Source organism: Macrotis lagotis, chromosome 1 (assembly GCF_037893015.1).
Source record: "Macrotis lagotis isolate mMagLag1 chromosome 1, bilby.v1.9.chrom.fasta, whole genome shotgun sequence".
Lineage (NCBI taxonomy): Eukaryota > Metazoa > Chordata > Mammalia > Peramelemorphia > Peramelidae > Macrotis > Macrotis lagotis.
The window spans coordinates 42527288-42547923 of NC_133658.1; the positions used below are offsets into that span (position 1 = coordinate 42527288).

General features: G+C 39.2%; 1 protein-coding gene across 13 annotated transcripts in view; it reads left to right on the forward strand.

Annotated features, from left to right (window-relative positions):
* The window catches only part of HYDIN (HYDIN axonemal central pair apparatus protein), a 509309-nt gene that overhangs the window by 241305 nt on the left and 247368 nt on the right, over window positions 1–20636 (forward strand). For all 13 annotated transcript variants that reach the window (XM_074199124.1, XM_074199133.1, XM_074199118.1 and 10 more), the window contains one exon: window positions 13922–14021. In XM_074199124.1, coding sequence (XP_074055225.1) covers window positions 13922–14021 — 100 coding nt within the window. The remainder of the gene's footprint in view (window positions 1–13921; window positions 14022–20636) is intronic.

The following is a 20636-nucleotide window of genomic DNA, read 5'->3' on the forward strand; positions in this document are numbered from 1 at the left end:
GTTCAGTTCATGAGCAAGTTAAGACATCACTTTATTGCTGTCATCGGCTCTACTCAAAAAAAAAAAATGAAAGAGGACAAACATCAGTTTATCCTTGTTTTGTATATGTTTGTCCACCAAGGTCTTTGAGGGAAGGAACAGGTTGGGTTCTTTTGGGGGGGGGGAGTTTGGTCTCTTTTTGTATTCCCAGTGCTTAACACAGGTTGACCATAGAGGGTGACTGATTATTGAATTGAAAGTACTTTTTTTTAAAGGTTTTTGCAAGGCAAATGAAGTTAAGTGGCTTGCCCAAGGCCACACAGCTAGGTAAATCAAGTTTCTGAGGTCAAATCTGAACTCAGATCCTCCTGACTCCAGAGCCAGTGCTCTATCCACTGAGCCACCAAGTCACCCCCAAAGTACTTTTTGAATGACTATCATGGCTGCCAAAGTGATATTCCTAAAATACAGGACTGACTGTGTCAATCAACTTTGGTGGCTTCCCATCATTTTTAAGAACAAAAATAAACCTTTATAACTTTTCTTCAATCTACCTTTCCTCTTCACATTCTCTTCCTACACAGCCACAAACTGGCTGCTTGCTACTCTTTACATGTGATATTCCATCTCTTATCCTTGAACTTGGGCAGAAGTCATTCCTCATTCCTGGACAGCTTTGCTTCCTTATCTCTGTCTCTAAGAATCTCAAGATTCCTTTAAAGGTGACAATCACCACTTTTAAAGGAGATTACCTGAGTCCCTTCTCAGCCCTCCCCCAAAATCACATGGTCCTTCAAGCAACCAGGTCATTCAGTATATAGAATCCTGGATCTGGAGTCAGGAAGACTGAGTTTGAATGGTGCTTTGGACCCTTAGCTGTGTGACCTTGGTTAAGTCACTTAACACCTCTATTTGCCTCAGTTTCCTCCTCTGAAAAATGGGAATAATATTAACATCTACCTTCCAGGATTGTTGTGAGAATCAAAACAATTAACAGATATAAAACACTTTGCAAACTTCAATGTTATGTAAATGCTAGTCCTTATTATTTAGTTTGTTTATGTTTTCTAATATGTGTACCTGTTCTCTAATATGTGTATCTGTTTAGTACCTAGACTTATTAAATGCTAACTGGGAAATTATCAAATTCTTCTCCATTTTTAATACTTAATCTTATTTTAATCTTCTGGCTTAATAAATGCTTATCATTTGAACAATTAATTGATTGATCCACTTGGATAACTAAGGAATAGCAGGGAAGGCACTTTTGGGGGGGGTAGAGGGAAGTGGGAGCACAGGGAAGCCAGTAATTGAAATGATAGACCCTATGAAGCAGGAATGGACCAAAGGTTCAGAAGGCAAACGAAAGAATCCCATGAGTCTCATGTTTGTCTTGTTGGGTATAGATGACCTTAAGTCCTTGGATATTTTTGGTAATCTAAAAGAGGTATCTGTGTGGGAATTCGGTGGTTAATCAAGAGAGGAAGAGAGAAAAGTAAGATGACCATGTGTCTCCTCATTCTCTGGGTTGAATAGTACATTTTCATATGAAGCTTACTTATCTGAAATGTTTCTTTCCAGCTCTGTATAATGCAAATCTATGAATATCACAGTGAAATGTTCATAATGACCAGTCCTGTAGTTTGGGACTAAAAAATAGAAACTAGATTGGACAGTACAGTGTAAACTCCTTCATGACAAGGCATCATTTCAACCAATAGGAAGCAAAGCATTTCCTCTTAACAGAGATGGGTGAAAATGGTGCTTTTTATAATAAATGAGCTTAATTCCATTTATGTTTGGTGGAAGAAAATTATTGCTGGGAACAGGAAAAGGTAATATCCCACTCCCTGAGAAGTCTGTAAATCATTTCTAATATCAGCAGTGTTTATGAGATCCATAATGATTTTCTGTCTCTCTCACATGCTGTTCAGTTTTTCTTTTCATAATAACATTCATTAGTGACTCTTGGAGATTTTTGTTGAGAGAGGGCATAGGCATTAAACCTTGCTAGTCTCTTCTTAAAAGATATTTTGTTGAAACCAGCAGAGCGGTTCAGTTTTGTGAAAATGAACTGTCATTTCCTGACTCCCTACTCTTTTCCCCTTTCTAAAGAAAAAGAGCAAAAATGTCTTCCCTGCTATACTTTGCTTACCCAAATGAAATGAGTGAAACAGTGGGGGAGAGAGAGAGAGAGAGAGAGAGAGAGAGAGAGAGAGAGAGAGAGAGAGAGAGAGAGAGAGAATGAATCTTCTTTCTGGAATCAACCCTTAAACCAAAATCCATAAGAATTTTCCATGTAAATTACCTGATACAGATGCTTGATGGAAGGTGGTCTGCCTGCTTTCACAAGGAATTTTTCCTAATGCAAAAGAATTACATGATTGGGTTAGTTAGCTAGCAAGGATTTATAAGACAGACTAAGACTGGCAAAGCACTTTACATATATTATTATCTAATCTAATTGAAACAAGATCATTATGGGTTATATTTTGTTGTTGTTTTTGGTTGTTGTAAGGCAATAGGGTTAAGTGACTTGCTCAAGGTCACACAGCTAGGCAATTAATTATTCAGTGTCTGAGGCTGGATTTGAACTCAGGTACTCCTGACTCCAGGGCCAGTGCTCTATCCATTGTGCCACCTAGCCTCCCCTATAGGTTATATTTTCTAAGGGACTAGGTAAACCATGAATAGACATTATTTATACTTTCTTCTTCTTTACCTTCTTAAATTTGGTCTTAGGTGAAAATGATGATCATGATAGAAAGTATATAATCAAGAATTAAAGCTTTACAGAAGGTCTGGGTTCTTATCCTGTTTCTCCTACTTTTCACCCCTAATTGCCTTAAATATAAAATGAGGAGATTAAATTAGATGATTAAAATTAGCAAGATAAGAAAGGATTTTAAAGAGTTGGCTCCCAGGAGCCAAGACAATGGGAAACATAATTTCATGGAATACTTAGTCATCTTAGGTCTCTATGCATATAGTAAATCACCATGAAAATAACTGGAATATATGTGTCCCATCTTCTGCCAAACTTGAGAAGGTAGATATATTCTTTGAAGAACTTGGTAAGGCCCTCTAAAGTATAAGACATGTACTTAATTTTTTTAAATTATTTATTTAGTTTGAATTTTACAATTTTCCCCCTAATATCTCTCCCCTCCCCCCAATCCCCTCAGAGGGAAGTCTATTAGTCTTTCCATTGTTTCCATGATATACATTGATCTAAATTGAATGTGATGAAAGAGATTATATCCTTAAGGAAGAAACATAAAGTATAAGAGATAGCAAAATTACACAAGATAACAGTAAAACAGGTACTTTCAAGTATTTCAATGCAAAGAGGGGCATGGAGGAAGACTTTTGGATGATTAAATGCTAACTGTTTTAATCTTAGAACATGAAAATCATGTTACAGTTTTTGATACTAAGATTTTGGTTTCTATTGAAGACTGGGACTTCTTTGAGAAGTCATTCCATTGATTATTGGCCTGGTTTCCTATCTCTGGATATGTTAGTTCTCGTCAACTTTTTTTAGGATGGATTTTAATTATTATCCTTATGCAGATGACTCTCAAATCTGTATATTGAGTCATGGTATCTCTCCTGAACTCTAGTCACACATCTCCAACTTCTGATTGGCAGTTTCTTATTCAACATCCTGTTGGCAGCTCAAACTCATCATGTCCTAGAGAGAACTCATCTCTTTTTCCCCTTGTCCTAACCCTTCCCTCTTCAGAATTTCTCTTTCTCAGTTGAGGGCGCTGCCATCTTTCTGCTCACTCAGGTTCATAACCTCAGTGCTTCTTAACTCCTCACCTTCCCCTCACCCACCAACACAATTAGTTGCCAAATGCCACCATTTTACCTCCCCAAAGTCTCTTTCATTCATTCCCATTCTGTTCACACAACCATCCCTCTCAAGGAGGACAGCATCACCTCTCATTAGAATGACTGCTTTGCTTTCAGGTTTTGTTCCAGTCACTTTTGTTCCATTTCACAGCACAGTTCTGACCCTCTCCCTCCCCCACTTGATAAACTCCAATGTTCATCTGTCACTACTAGAATCAAGTATAAATACTCATGTTTGGCTCTTAGAGCCCTCCACAATCTGGCCCCAACCTACCTCTCCAGTCTCCTTATATATTACCCTTCCCTTCTCTTACTTTGCAGTTCAGCCAGACTGGCATTCTTGCCACTCCTCACTAGTGACACTCCATATCCCTTCTTCACACCTTTATCCTGGCTATCTCACAAGCCCGTCCTCCTCACTGCTACTAATAATAATTCCTTATTTGCTACCAAAGTGAGTTCAAGGCCCACCACCTCCTTTTTTACACAGAGCCTTTCCTAAGGTACTCTCTCTTTCAAATTTCTATATATTGATTTTTTTAATATCTTTTATCTATTTTTATCCATTTCTGCGTTTCCTCAGTAGAATATAAGCTTTCTGAAGTCTTTTATTTCTGAATTTGGATCCCTAGCACCCTGCACAATGAGAAGTAGCTCATCAATGTGTGTTGCTTGATTGAGAAGATGAAAATTTTAAACTATCAATCATCTGGCATACTCTGAATGAAAGTGTAAAAATGAATGTTAACGATGCTTACTGAAATAAGTCCTGGCTCCCTGATGGAAATCAATGGAAGTGGGTCACTTTTCTTCTTGTGAGTGGGTGTAACTGCCAACACAAAAGCTCCAAGAGGAATTCAAGAACCATAAGTTTAACTTAATTAAGCATCAAAAATGGAGAGAACTATCTTGATGACCATGGGAGGAATAAAAAAGCATTGAGTTCCAACTGCAAGAAGGCATGTCATCTTTTAGAGAATAGCTCAAATAGAGTTTGATTTATTTTCCCAAACATTCACTGCCTGTTATCTCAGCCCAGCTCAGGAAGGAGCCCAGGTGGCCACCAAAGGACCAAGAGCAAGCTTTCTGTTGTAGAAATTTTCCAGCCTCCTGCACTATTAGCCATGAGTCACATTGCAAACATGTGGGAGCTGACTCTTCAGAAATGGAAACCTGAAAGGGGAAGGGAGGACAAGGATTGTTGTTAGCTTACTGTCCTTGATAAGTCATAGCTGTCTTGACATCATGCTTTAGTTATTTTTCAGCCTTCCTTTATTAGTACTGAGCCCTTCATACTCTTCCTGCTCAGCCAAACCTTTCCCAATTGTACCCATGAAGAAACTATTGTATTGGGGAGCCAGTGTGGGTGGAAGGAGGCTCAGGGATGTCTTTTAGAAACAGCAAGTTTCCCTGTAGCTCATTAAATGAACCAGCACCAGTTCTTACTGAAAAGAGGTTATAAGAACAAAGGCTTCTCCTGGACAAGTCTGTTCTCTCCAAAGGAAGACAAGAAAATCACAAAATCATATGTGACTGGGCAAATCTCATAGGAATTTCTATTGAATTGGAAATGAAGTTGGAGGGAACTCATTTCTGTGTTTTGTCTGATCCCTGGCCATGTCTAGGAGAACGTTTTTATGATTTCCTAGTCCATTGCTTGGAGTATATGAAGACTTTAAAGTAGGTGTAGCTACCTACCTTGAGATGTTATGATGGAATGGGAAAACCGCTTACTGTTTAGTTGGTCATTTGTCTTGTTCCAGCTAGATGTTAATGATGGATTGCATGCAGCTGCATTTCTTTATTTCTTTCTTTACCAGTTAGTTTCCTCACAAGATCTCTTTGCCTCAAGTAGACCCAGAGTGTAGGCACTTCTCTCACAGACTAGCAAATTAAGAAAAGATTTTGTGGAGTCTAACCAGTCTAGCCTAACTGTATGATGTAGGCTGTAGTTTTAAATTGCTGATTCTCATGGCTTCCTGTTTGTGTGGGAGAAATCTGACTTCCTTGTACTTACTTTTCATTTTTGAAAAGAAGTCTTTCTCTTCAGGGATTTTACTGATTTATAAACAAGGAAAATGTGAAATCGTTGAAAAAATTTCTGGGATGGGTTAGGGATTTTCATTTGGGCATATTGTTCACCTATATCTTCACCAATTGTCCATTAACCCATTAACTATCATGCCCACTGACTCTGGGCTTCCACTTAGTGATCCATCCCAGGGAGGAGCAAATAGAGACCCACCAATTGTTTGGCAAGCTCTATAAAATTCAGTTAATTAACACTCTCACCTGAGTGAAATTTCTGTAAAGTCACTTTCAGGTATATTTTAAAATACAAATGTGAGTGCTATTAGACTCTAATAGAAATCTTAGACTGTTCTGATTAGAGTGGGGGGTGGCAGAGTAGTGGCAAGACCACTGGTTCAGGAGTCAGATGACTTCCATCTGTGTGATCTTGGCCAACTTGCTTTCCTTCCTAGAACCCCAGTTTTCTCACCTGTAAAAGGAGAAGGCTGGCTAGATTACCTCTGAGGAACCTTTACCCCTGGAGCTAAAAGTTGGTGACAAAATGGATCCATCCATTGATGTGACTTCTGGGTTTCTCCTGACCTTTTACAACTTCTTGTCCACCACAGTGCTTAGATTCTCATAATTACAGCACAGTTAGGACAGTTTAGCAAAAGAAATCTCTCTCTTCTCTCTCTCTCTCTCTCTCTCTCTCTCTCTCTCTCTCTCTCTCTCTCTCTCTCTCTCGACTTTCCTTTGCTCAGCCTATCTCAACTTTCTCATCTTATAGATTTCTTTCCCACCTTATCTAAATTCTTGGAGGAAGCTGCCACCGTATCTTCCCTTCTCTTCTTGATCCTTTCCAGCCTGTCTTCCAATCTCATTACTCAACCAGAACTGACCTTTCCAACATTATCAATTATTTCTCAGGTACTAATTCTCATGACAATTTTCATGCCCATTTTTCTTTACCTCCTGGTAGTATTTAGTTGTGCTGATCTTCTCCTGAATATTCTCTCCTTTCTAGGTTTGGATGACATTGCTTACTGCTAGTTGCCCCCCATCTCATCTGTCCACTCACTCTCAGGTTTCTGTGCTGGGTTTTCATCCATATCATGCTTTCTTTTCACGAATGCCCCCCCCAAACTACTTTCTCCTCAGCCTTCTTCTCATCATTCTCTACTCTCTCACTTGGTGACCTCATCTCCATGAGGAGTTTCATTATAATCTCTATGCTAAAGATTCCCTGATTTATATATCATGCTTAATTTTTTCCTAGGGGTCCACGTCTACATTGACAGTTCTCTTTTGGATCTTTTAAAATGAATTTCCTGAAGACATCTTAAATATGTACAAAACCAGATAATACCATCTTCCCAGTTATCTAGGCCAACAACACTGAAATCACCTTCCTTTCTTCCCTCTTAGTTTTCTCCAAGGGGTGAGAGCCCCTTTCACCCTACCCCATAAAACTGCATTGTGATTCAAGCAACTGATAAATCATCCATAGAAGACAGAATTTGGATTACGCAAGACCTGAGCTGGAATTCTGCCTCTAGACTATGTGTGACCCTAGAAAAGTCACTTACTCTCTTTCTGCCTCAATTTCCTCATCTGTAAAATAGGGATAATAATAATGCCTACCTCCAAGGTTGTTGTGAGAATCAAATGAGATGTTTTTAAAGTACTTTGCCAACAAACCTCAAAATGAATCATAAATACTAGCTAGTATTGTATATTTATCCACTTCCATATGCATACAAGTGTATTTTGTATATATAATTTTACCAAGTATGCATATATATATATATATCAACTGCTTGTGTTTTCTTACTTTGTAATTAATTTAATTGTATGCAGTATATTTTTTTACATAGAACTCTTTGTTCCTTTCTCCCCCTCCATCAGAACAACAGGAATCATTTCATTCTTTGTATCTGTATCTCCACAACACAGACAGACACTAAAATGCTTACTGATATATGAATCCTTGTATCTAGATTCATGTTTGCTCTCAGACCCACACTGGTCATTGCAACTGTCCAAGGCTAGTAGTTACAGAATAGTCATTGATCTGCACTGATAGAGGATGACATCATCAAGAAGAGAAAGGGATGGAGAGGGAAAGGGAAAAGGAGGAAGAGACAGAGACAGAGAGAGACAGAAACAGAGAAAGAAATAGAGACACAGAGAGAGAGACAGAGAGAAAAGAAGAAAGAAGAAGAAAGGAAGAAGAAGAAGAGAAGGTAGTGAAGAAAGGAGGATGAAGAGGAAGAAGGAGGTGAAGGAGAAGAGGGGGAGGAGATGGAAGACTGTGACCTTGCAATACCTTGCCATAACCTGTTTTTAGGAATGGGATCATTAGAGACCACTAGTCTGATCTTTCCATTTTATCAGTAAGAAAACTGAGGCCCACAGGAGTTAGCTGTCTTACCCAAATGACATGGGCAGTAGGTAGCAGGGTTTTTTCCCAGGCTTCAAGACTCCAGTGCCCTTTCCGTGATGTCATTTTGGAGGAGGATGAGCCTGTCAAGGAAAAGGAGCAATCAACAAGATAGTAGAACTTTGAGAAAGCAACATTCCCAAAGCTAAGGAAGGAGAGATTTTCTTATCAAATAGACCATGGAGAAGAAAACCAGAAGTCCATGGGATTTGGTGATGGGGAAACAATAAATGAATGATCTTATAAAAAGCATTTCCCTCAGTGAGGATGGAAGCAATTCCCTCAGTAGAATTCACAGCTGCGAATATATTGATGCTGCAGCTGTTTTTAAAACTCTTCCTCCTCCTCAGTATGATTCTGTGGATCCAAGTTTCCTTGTACTTTTTTCTCTCAGTTTAAAGGGCTTCATGCCTTTCAGCTTTTGAGAAATGAGCAGGACCCACTGATGGCCAGTTCTGAGATTTCCTGTATTTCCAAATGTGCCTACCTGGAACTACTATAAATAGACCAGGCCAGAAAAACCTGGGCTGTGGGTGGGAAACAGGACTGCATCCCACATCTTTACTTCTTCAACTAGAAAGCAAACAAATTTCAGTACTCTATTTTTCATTTGCTCTAACAGATTCAATAAGATTCAATTGGCACTGAATAAAATTTCATTTGAGTTTTATTAAGCGTTAAATTATAATGGGCATTTGCCATCCTCCAGATTGCAAGGAACTATTCACAGTATTAAACCTACAGGAAGTCAGACACAAAAGAAATCTTAGAGAGCATTTCATTCAATTCCCTCTCTTTACAGATTAGTAAACTGAGACCCAAAGAGAATTGATTTACCCAAGTCAGCCAACTAATTAAACAGCATGTTTGGGATAAGAACCCAGGGCTCTGGGCTCCCACTCTAGTTGTCTCCCACTCAGGAAGCACTTTGTGACACCAAAAAAAATTGGGATTATTGACAAGGCATAAAGTGAACCTGGGATTAGAGTAAATTGATCTAATGCCTTATCCTCAAGAAATAAGCTTTCTTTTGAGAACAGACCAGTTTTCAGCCTGTCTACCCAAAATTATGGGGTGGGGGGGATGCATGGTCAGATGGCCCCAGAGGTCTCTTTCATCTTTCACATTCATGATACATTAATGCCTCCCATTTTCCCTAGTCAATTTGCTTTAAAGATGAGAATTGATAAAAGGTGGCTTTGGCATCAGAGCTGGTTAGCCAGAAGAGTTAGCCTTTCCAAATCCATATGATCAGAAAGGGATACGCTCATGTCCTGAATCGACGAGACCCTCCTGGTTCCATGATTGTGTCAATGTTAAAGATGGTGAACAGAATAGATCCTCTTTGGTTCTAAGACTCAGCATCCCAACAGCTCCCTTTGTAATCAATCGGAATGTTGCCTGAAGAATGTACTTGCTCAGACTGATTAAGTTCATAAATAAAACCAAGTGGTTCTTGGTTCTCTATTTCCCTGCTCTTGTTTTGATGTCTGCATTTTAAACTGCTTTGTTCCCTTCTCTGCTCTTGACTCTGGCAGTTTGTTCATTTCCAGCCAGACTAGAAATAGAATATGCATTGGGGACTGTCTGAACCTGGAGCCCAATTATTTATCAGATTGTCTTTTCTGGTTCTCCATTTAGTTGGTGGAAATGTGTTTCTGTGTTATAGATTTAGGATGTATTCATTACTTATGATCATCTAGCCCATTTACAAAAATCATAGGAAAACCACAGGCTATTAAGGGGTTGTTTTCTTTCTTGATTCCAAACTTATTCAAAGTAAACTTTGGGGGATGATCACTCTGCTTTTTCCAGGTGATGTGCATTCCCTTGTTTTGAGGAATCACTAATTCATTAAAAAATAATTATCCAGTGCCTAAGATATAATATGCATTTTGCTAAGTGTTGGGCATGCAAGGATGAGAAATCAAGACAGTTTTTTTTTTCCCTTGGGAACTTCCATAGAATAGGGAGACACAAGAGGCATGTGGGTAGACAAAACAACATGTAGCATGTGATGGGGCAAAGAAGATATATGGGGAGAGAGTGTTATAGGGAAAATACAAGAGAGAAAAGATAAGTTTGAGCTAGTAGGGAAGAAGGGATCCAGGGGCAAGATAGCACCAGCTCTGCACTTGGAAGGAAAGATTTCCAAGACAGGAAAACTCTGAAGAATGAAAAGAAAATTCAAGTCTGGAAGAAAGAATGTATGAGAGGAGTTATCTGAAATCAGGTAGAAAGGCAGGTTGAGGTAGATTGTAAGCCAGACTTAAAATGCCTAAAGTAAGGAGTCTGTCTTTTAGCCTAGAAGTCACAGGGAACCAATGAAAGGTTTTGAGTAGAATAACTGGTTAAACTGGTGCATTAGGCAAGTTATTGTGACAGCTGTGTGAAAGATTAGTAGGCGGGCCTGAGAGACTGGAGGTAAAGATAATAGTCTAGGTGAGAGTTGATGATGTACTAAGGTGCTGGCACTATGAGTAGAGGATTGACAAAATCAAAGAGACTCTAGAGGCAGAATCAATATGACTTCAGAACTGATTGGATAAAGAAAGAAAACTTACTACTATGTGCTAGGAGCTTTTGCAAATATTATCTCATTATCATAACCATCGTGGGAGATAGGTGCTATCATTACTTCTATTTTAGAGATGAGGACACTGAGGCAGACAGGTATTGAGTGACTTCCTCAGGTCCCACAGCTGAAAGTACTAAGGCTTGATTTGAATTTAGGTCTGTGTATATTCATTTTGCTGACACACTTGTGTTGCAGGAAACAAAGAGTTGAAAATGACTCCAAAAATGCTCATTTCAACCCTATCCTCAAAAATAACTCAATTGACCTTCCATCCTCACTATGGTCCTATATTTCTTCTGCCCTTTATGGCTTTCCATTAGAAAACCTCTACTTTCTCTCCTTTTTAATCCTTCTTAACCCTTACAGCCTGGCTCCAGACCTCATCATTCCACCAAAACTGCCCTCTCCAAAGTTACCAGTCATCTCTTAGTGGTCAAATCCTAAAGCTTTTCCTCAGTCCTCATTCTCCTTGATTACTTTTCAGACTTTGATACTGTTGACCATTCTTTTCTCTTCTATACACTCTTTTTTCTAGATTTTTCAAGGCACCACTCTCTCCTGGTTCTCTTGCCTATCTGATCCCACTTCAATCAGTAAAAATGTCATCATTCTCCTAAAGGGCAGTTCATGCCCTTTAACCAAAGGTGTCTTATCCTGGATTATCTTCCCTCCTCCCTCTTTATTTCTTCATTTGGGGATCTTAACGGCCCCCATGGATTGATTTACCATCTCCAAGTTGACAATCTACCCATCTCACATCTCCAACTGCCTTTCAGACATCTCAAACTAGATGTCCAGGAAACATCTTAAACTCAATTATGTTCACAACTGAACACATAATTATCCATAAGCATAACCACACTAATAATGTTGAGGACAAACATCAGCAAAACACAAATTTACAAACTAGAAGACACCTTAGATCCCTCACTATCTTTCACCCCCTGAACCCAGTCTGTTGCCAAGTCCTGAGTTCTCCTCTGCAGCATCTCTTGAATAGGCCACCTTCTCTCCTCTGACAACTCCCCCATCCTAGTGCTGACCCTCATCATTTCACATCTGTATTATTGCAATGGCCGATGGTGGGGTTTGCCTGCCTCAAGTTCTACTCCATTCAGTCACCAAAGTGATCTTCCTGAAATGCAGGTCCCACCTTGCCACCTCACCCCAACCCCCAACTCAACTTGAAAGCTTCAAATAAACAAAATTCCTCTGGCATTCAATGTCCTTTATAATCCAATCCCTTTCTACCTTTCCAGTCTTCCTACTCTTTACTCCCCAACATGGACTCTTTGATGCTGTGACACTGGCTTCCTGGCTGTTCCATGAACAATACACTCTAATTGTCATCTCTAGTTGTCTTCCATCCCTGGAAGGCTCTCCCTATGTACCTCCTGGTTCCTTCATGCACCATCTAAAAATTCCATGTGCTTTAGGAAGTCTTTCCCAATTCTTTTTTTTTAGGTTTCTTCAAAGCAATAGGGTTAAGTGGCTTGCCCAAGGCCACACAGCTAGGTAATTATTAAGAGTCTGAGGCCTGATTTGAACTCAGGTCCTTCTGACTCCAGGGCTGGTGCTCTACCTACTGCACCACCTAGCTGTCCTCCCAATCCTTCTTAATTCTAGTGCCTTCACTCCCTTAATGGTTCTCAATTTATCTTGTACATGATTTTGTTGAAGTTCAGTTTGGGGTTGAGCAGAGTGAAGCTTACAGCTCAATGACCCAGAGTTATGGGCGACAGATGAGTTTATTTACTCTTGAATAGAGGTATAGCAAGCAAGTTGAGTTCCAGAAAAGAACTAGTGAGGAAGTAGAGCTAGGGAAAAACTTACAAAGGAAAAATCAAGGATAGGAGGCAGGGTAGGAAATGATCTGTGATGGTTTGAGGAGGGCTTAGGGGACAATAAACTCTTTTGTCCCATGAAGTTTCATTTATGATTTCTGGAAAATCAAGTTCAAATGGAGCCTTTATCTAAGCTTTAAATACAAATCACTCACTGACTGGCCAATAATAGGTTCTAGTCCAAGTCACATTGATTAATGTTTTGTCTTTCATTCTCCAAGAGGACCCTGAAATCAGGGAGGTAATGCCATGACAAGCAAGTAAATTGGATTTGAGTGAGGGGGTGCTGTGCTAAGTCCTCAGCCTCACTTTCTCCTCCAGAGTCACCTGGATCCAGTGGTCAGACATGAATCAGGACCACTGGAGAGGGATCTGGATTTGAGTGCAATCAGGCTTAAGTGGCTTGCCCAAGGTCACACAGCTAGTAAGAGTCAAATATCTGAGGACAGTTTGAACAAACTCCAAGGGCGGGTACTCTTCCCAAGTTGTGAGTGCAAATGCACTCAGGGTGAGTGTAAATAACTATCGTTTCATTTCTGGCCAGAAATGCTGTTAGTCTTCCCTCCAAGTTTCTTTTCTTTTCTTTTCTGAGTATGCAAATAAGGCCATCTTTTGTCTCATTTCTTACCTAGTCTTAAAACACTGAATGCCTGCTACTTGAGACAAACCGAGACCATAGTTTAAGAAAGGTAAGGTTCTCCACTATATGTAGGATCATCTCTTGTTGCCCTGACCTATGTCTTGCTAGTGGACTCAGATGATCTTTGGGGAGAAGAGTAAGACTGCCTCATTTAAATCCAGTTCACTTGCAAGTCAAGACATCACCTTCCTGATGTCACTGTAAAGACAAACGATGACAGTAGCTGTGCCAGTTAGTGGCACCAAGGGAAAAGAAGGAATGTGTTACAGCAAAGAACTATGCATGTTTGGCATCAATCTCCAGCTTTAGAAATGTGTTCAAACATCTTGGTTTTCCAAACTTATTTATTCCCTTTTGAAATTTACATTTTTGATTTATGCCACTACTTGAAGCAGCCAATTACAGATGGTTACTCTTCTATGCAGCACTCTCAATAATATCGTAAAATCATGCTTCCCTTTCTTTATTGAAAATTTCCCTGGTGCTTCTTCAAGAGATTAGAACATGGCACACATTTTGAGGATGTTTCTTCCTTTGATTGTCCAGTGATTTTTTTTTTCTTTTTTCAGGTAGGAGATGTTTGGCCCAATTCTACAACTGAAGTCAGTGTGATCTTTCACCCTCGAGAAGCCAGGCTTTATCAACAAACAGTTTACTGTGACATTTCAGGTACAGAACAGAAAGCACCAATGGGGTGGGGGTGGAGAGATGGGAGATTCCTATGAAAACCAAGGGATCAAAAAGCACAAACTGAGAGGTCATGTGGCTCTTATCCATCCTTGGCCACAGTGAAATGATTTTTATTCTACCTATAACAGTGATTGTTTCTGGAAGGAAAAGACTTGCTGCACAAAAAAGTAGCACAGTATTGTTCCAAGTTCCTTCAGGATCTAAAATCTGACAGATTGGGTATTATGATGAAAACTGTGTTTCATAGGAATCTATAGTATAATGTGGCAACCAAGGCAATGTGTAATCTTGGGCTGTGGTGAAAGGCAAGATGGTGAAGACTATAAGGATGAGAATCTTCCTGCCTTCTGAGTTGGTCAGCTATTAGCTGTAGGGTTGTGCCCTCTTTGGGGCACCATCTTTGGGAAAGTTCATTGACAATCTGGAGTGCTTCCAGAGGATGGTAATTAGGATGTAGAAAGGTCAAGCTTATGTCATATGCTGATTCCAGAACTTGGGGATCTTTGTGTTAAATAAAAGAAAATTTGAAGAGCACATGATTACTTTGTTAAGTGGATATAGAAATCTATTGTGGAAGGACTGTACCTCTCCTCCTTGCTTGGCATCAGAGGGAAGAACCAGGAGCAATTAATTAATGGGAGGTATAGAGATACATTTAAGCTTGATTTCAAGGAAAACTTTCTACATTTAGAGCTATACAAAAGGGTAGTGGGCTGCTTCCAGAGACAGTGTCCTTGGAGGTCAAGGAAAAGTCAGGTAACAATTTTGTAGAAAAGATTTTTGTTCAGACTTGGGTAGCCTGGTCACATATATCTCTTATAATGCTAAGATTCTGTGAAAACTGTTCTAATTATGTCAAAAGTGGGTGCACAGCAGTAGTCTAGATTGGCCTCTCATTTGAAAAACACTTAGATTTGTGGGTTGGTTCCAGTCCCTCACTAACCATCTTGAGATTATAATGGACTTGGAGGGATCCTTGATTGATCCAGGTACTGCCTACCTGACAGGTTGTCATCCCTAGTATGTTTCAAAAGTAAATCTAGAGTGGGTCCTGTGGGGATGTTGATGGGTCTGAAGAATCCTCTACATGACTCATCTGAACCTCTAATCCCTCTTAGGCTCTAGGAAATCCTGTGGGATTTTTCATTCTGCATTGGAGTTGAAAGGTATCCTAATGTTTGTTATATATTAAGTGGAGCCATGCTTTTCATCCTCCTCTCCCCCTCCTCTGGCTTCCTTCAGGTCATTCCTAAAATTCTCATGTTGTATGGGAAGCCCAGGAAGCCTTTCTAGGTTCCTTCTTAATACAGTGATGGCCTTATATTGTTGGTTTTTTCCCAATTTATGCTGTCTATATCATTGTTGGCAGTTGTCTCCCTCATTAGATGGTGGGGTTCTTGGGAGTAGGGATCTCTCTTTGCATTCTCAGCCCTTCTACCCATTGTGTTTGATGCAGAATTAAGACCCATAGTGGTTAGAGACTCACCTCTTGATGCTGATACATTCCTCTCATCCATTGCTTCTCTAGGAGACTACAGTTAACTGTATTCTGGGATCTTTCACCATTCTCTGTCAATATTCAAATAGAATATGATTGATTACTATTTCTCTGCCTTTATGTCACTTTCAATAGATTTTTATCTTTTTATCTTTTGTTTTCACATCACTTATATTTCTCCATGTTTTCCCTCTCCCACCAAAGTCACTCCTTAATAACTAAGAATATAAAAAAGATAAAGAGGGGAAAAATTCATCAAAACCAATCATATAAAGAAAAAATGGACATTATATATGCAGTATTCCAAACCACCTTCATCAACTCATGCTTCTTCTCTGGGGCCAAGCTCTGCCGTTATAACTACCCAACACTCAGCTTCAGCTGATTTACAACCAATTACTCATATCAGTCATTTCATTTGGAAGGCTGCAGTGATCCCATAGAGCTCAGATATGCTGAATAGTATCATTTTCTATCTAAATGACATTCTCTCTTGACTACGCTAGAGCATTTTAAAATGTACCTGCCAAGGAAGCTCTTTTGTTTGTAATTGCATAGCATTTACGTGGAAAATTCCATGTAATTCTATGACTTCAGTTGATAAGTTATCTTATTGCTATTAATATTATTTATTATTACTATGATTACTACTAATAATACTGAAGGTGTAGCTAGGTGGTACAGTAAATAGAGCTTCAGTTATGGAGTCATGAAGACCTGAGTCCAAATATGACCACTGATGTTAGCTATGTGACCTTCACCTGGGTTTGTTTCACTTTCCTCATCTATAAAATGAGGATGAACATAGCATCTATCCCTCAGGTTGCGAGGACCAAAGGAGATAATGATAACTGTGCAACATTTAGCCCAGTGCTGGCTGTATCATCACCACCATCATTAAGTGTCTCCAGCGCTGTGGTAGGGATGGGGGGATATCAAGACCAATCGTCTCTGCTCTTGAGGAATATCTAGGTTTAAATGTTAAATCACATGCTTTCAACTAGATTTTTGCCTACTATTATATAATTTAGTGGACAACTGAGAGAAATGGGATTTCTAAAACCAAATACAATGAGTCATTTTTATTTCAATAACATTTGAAGTTGACAAACCTTAAGGTGAGCTATATGCCACAAGTATGACCAACCTTTACTCTAGATATGGAGAAGTCAATGTTTTAGCCCTAGTCTCCAGCTTATAGCCCAGACTGACACCAATCACAGTCACAGAATTAGAAGGGTCATCTAGGACATCCTCCTGCCTTGAGGCAGGACCACACTGAAACCCCAATCGTTTTAAAGACCTTCAGATAAGATACATTCACTAACAATTTGCAGCTACATGATCAGAAATTCTTCCTTCCTGTTAACTTAATCCTTCCTGCTCTGGTTTCACCTTGATTCCATGTTTTCCAATTTAATTGCTCTTCTTGCTTTCGAAAGATGAAGTTTGAAATTGGATCACTTAAATTCCATTGACAAGTTACTTGTGTAGGATATGCCACTTGAATTCAGACCAATTTATGAATACAGCAATGTATCTCACTCACTCTCATCATCCTTAGGGGCCAAATATTTTGAAATAATTAGTGGTGCGAAAGAAAACCTTTTGGCCCACTCTTTTATTTATAACACACCTCAATAAATAAATATATACTTTTTTAATGTAAAGTAGTCCAGTTAACAGATGGGGAAAGCTTTGAATCTGACAGTTATAAATAGGCCCACTGTTTATTCCATGATCTATTTACAATTTTTCTTTCTTGGCTACCCTGAAAGTGTGATCTATATTCAAGATACTTTTCCTTATACCAAAGAATTATAACCATTAGAATAATAGGGTGGGCAAGAAAAGAGCTAAACTGTTTTTTTGCACTTGATTTCAATTCCTTGGTTGAATTCCTTAGAGACTTATTAATGAAGCAGCCACTGGAAAGAAACAATGCTAATTAGCCAAAGTAATGTTGCACACCAGTTAACAGAGGGGTCGGTTATCAATAAAAAGCATTTTATCTCTATTTCTACTAGATGCTTGTAAATAAAGTCTCCCTTTGACTCGTGGGATAGGGGAAACTGTCTATAAGTGACTGCTGTGGGAAGTCTACTGGAAGGGATCTCTGAAATCTTTTGATCCAGTGTCTTCATTTGAAAGAAGAGGAAACTGGGTTCCAGAAAGTCATTGACCTGAGTAGTTGACTTTCTAGTGAATGTTATTGTTAGTTGTATCTAAACCAAACATAAAGATATTTAGTAAATAATTCCTGTGAACAAGACTTTGTTATAGGGCATCCTCTAGACGTGCCAGACAAAATTCATGTCTTCTAAGAGAGGGTGGATGAGAAAACATCATAAACACGAGAAAAGCAAAATTAAATAACAGAAGAAATTATAAAGGTCATAAATATAGAGCAAGAAGGTAGCTTAGGGGTCATCTAGTCCACCTGCTTCATTTTACAGATGAGAAAAATGAATCCCAAAGAAATTAAGTAATGCCTGCAAGGGTATTCAGTTAATAAGGGACCAAGATAGGATTTCGATACAGATCCTCTTCTCAACTTCCAAAGTCAGGGCTCTCTCCTTTGCACTATGCCTTCTTCCATGCCAGAGATATTACAGTAGCATTGAAAATAAATTTGTGATGACATTTACTTCAGAGTAGGTCAGTTATTTTACTAATGGTAGCATCTAATGGTGCTTCCAAAATAATTTTATAGTTACATTAGGTAACACAGGCTCTGGTGCTACTCTGGCAAAATCTCATGCATTATCTTGGGAAGGCAATTAGTTACTTCTACCCTGAGTTCTTGAGGGTAACTCTGAAGGTTTGGGATAGTTTTCTAAGCTAAAGTCCATAAGCTCCTATTAGCATGCTCTCCCTTCTTTGACTAACAGTTCAAATGATAGATGGGCTTAATGAACTTTTTAGAAACAGGTATTAAATAAACAATTGATACAAATACTACTATCTCTCCACCTCACCCCCCCCCCCCCACAACTACAAGGTTCAGGGAAAGTGGCACATGTGGAATCTCATATCTTCCTGTTCCTGGATGTCCTTTTCTCCCCTTCATGGGGTCCTTACCAAGCTCCCCTTTGGTACAATGGAGCTTTTTTCCTAGGCTCCTTCTAGAGTTGGAAGCTGCCTTTCCTAGCATGTCTAGTTTGTTCTCAGCTCCTGATGTTTATATTGATATCAGTCACTGTAGGGACCATTCTAAAATAACCATGGTAAGTTCCAAATCTTCTGTTCTGGTTAATTCAATAACCTTATTCTCAAGTCATTAAGGCAGGTATTTAGGTGAGGGCATGATTGGTTGGATAAAACAATCCCCTTCCTTAAAATTAAGTGATGTGAATGGTAGACACAATCCCTTTCACAAGCAATTTATATTATAAATGTAAGAAAGTTAAAGCCACAGTTTGCTTTCAAAAGTCTTCAGTCTCTAGTCCTATTCAACAAAGGAAAATTTAATTCCATATCTATTCATTCTGTGCCTACTATGTGCAAAGCAGAATGTTTCTATATCAAAGATACTGGAGGACCAAGAAAGGAACTCTTAAATCTTAATAAAATCTCTTTTTAAATGGCGCATCAACAGGCAAGACTCTCTCCCTGAATTAAAGCCACTACAAATTATCCTGATGAGAACATTCATAATTCTGATAAGTATTCAGTATTCAGATACACACGCATAGAGTACTGGCTCTTTTCTTTTTCTTCTTTTCTGGAGAATTCGTAGCTCAAAGCTGCAATAAAAACTGTTCTCTAAAGATAAGAAACTGGCAATACTTCTGTTCCCTAAAGGTAAGATATATCTCCAAAGCTGACTAAATTATCATTCCTGCTGCCTAGAGTACAGAGCTTCTGCAGTAATATGGGCTTGGCACGTAGGATAATTTGTAAGGCAGAATCTGGTCAGAGAGGGATGAAGAGGCGGTAGGGATAAGCAGAAGGGAAATAATATACCTTCAATCAATCAGAAACTTAATCAATATACAAGCATTTAACTAAGTGTTAAGGAAGCAAGGTAGAAGCGAAAGAATCCCTGCCCTTAAGAAGCTTATATTTTTTTCAGAGGAGGCAACCTACATATATCTCTATCTCTATCTATCTAATCTACATATATTCATATATATATATATGAATAAACCATCACACACAATAAGACATGAGGGAATTGGGAAAGGTCTATGTAGAAGGCTATGTATGAGCAGTACTTTAAAGAAAACTAGTGATTCTAAAAGGCAAAGGAAGGGAATTTCACATATGGTGTGTGTGTATGGGGATATTCTGAAGAAAAACATGAGATAGGATATGGATGGTTGTATGTGAGGAGCAGCAGGAAGGCCAATTTGGTGGGCCAGAGAAGCATGTGAAGGGAAGAGAGATGCATAATGAGGCTGGAAAGGTAGATTAGAGCAAGTTGTGAAGGTTTTAAATGTCAGATGGAGGAGTTGGTATTTTATTCTAATGATAATAGGGCTCCACAGGGGTTGATTAAGCAGGAAAGAATCATGGTCAATTCTGTGCTTTACAAATATCCCTTTGATGACCACATGGAATGCGAATTGGAGTGGGGAGACATTTGAGGAAGAGAGACCAATGAGATTATTGTAGAGGTCTAGGCAAGAGGTGGCGTCTACATGGCTAGAAAGTAGAAAATGGATTCTACAGATCTGTGAGCCTAGAAACAACAAGCTTACCTGGATGAGAGGAGAGGAGTTTAAGATGACTCTGAGGCTGCAAAGATAGATGATTACAAGGAAGATGGTGTCCTCTATAGAGAGAGGAATAAGTTTAGGTGTTGTTTCTTTTCTTGCTTTTTTCCTCCTCCTTTTCTTTACCTCTGTCTTTCTCTCCTTCCTTATTATCCTGCTCCCCCTCCCCTTTTTCTTCCCCATCTCTTTTCTCCTTTTCTCTCTCTTGCCTCCCTCTCCTTTCTTTCTTGGAAAAGTTTTAGACAGGAAAAGATGAGCCAGGAGAAAAGGAAAGAGAGGGTGGTTGTGAGGGGAAAATCTGCCCGAGAGAACTGAAAGGAATGGATTTCAGATTACATGCAGAGAAAATGACCTTTTAAAATTCATCCCCCCCACCAC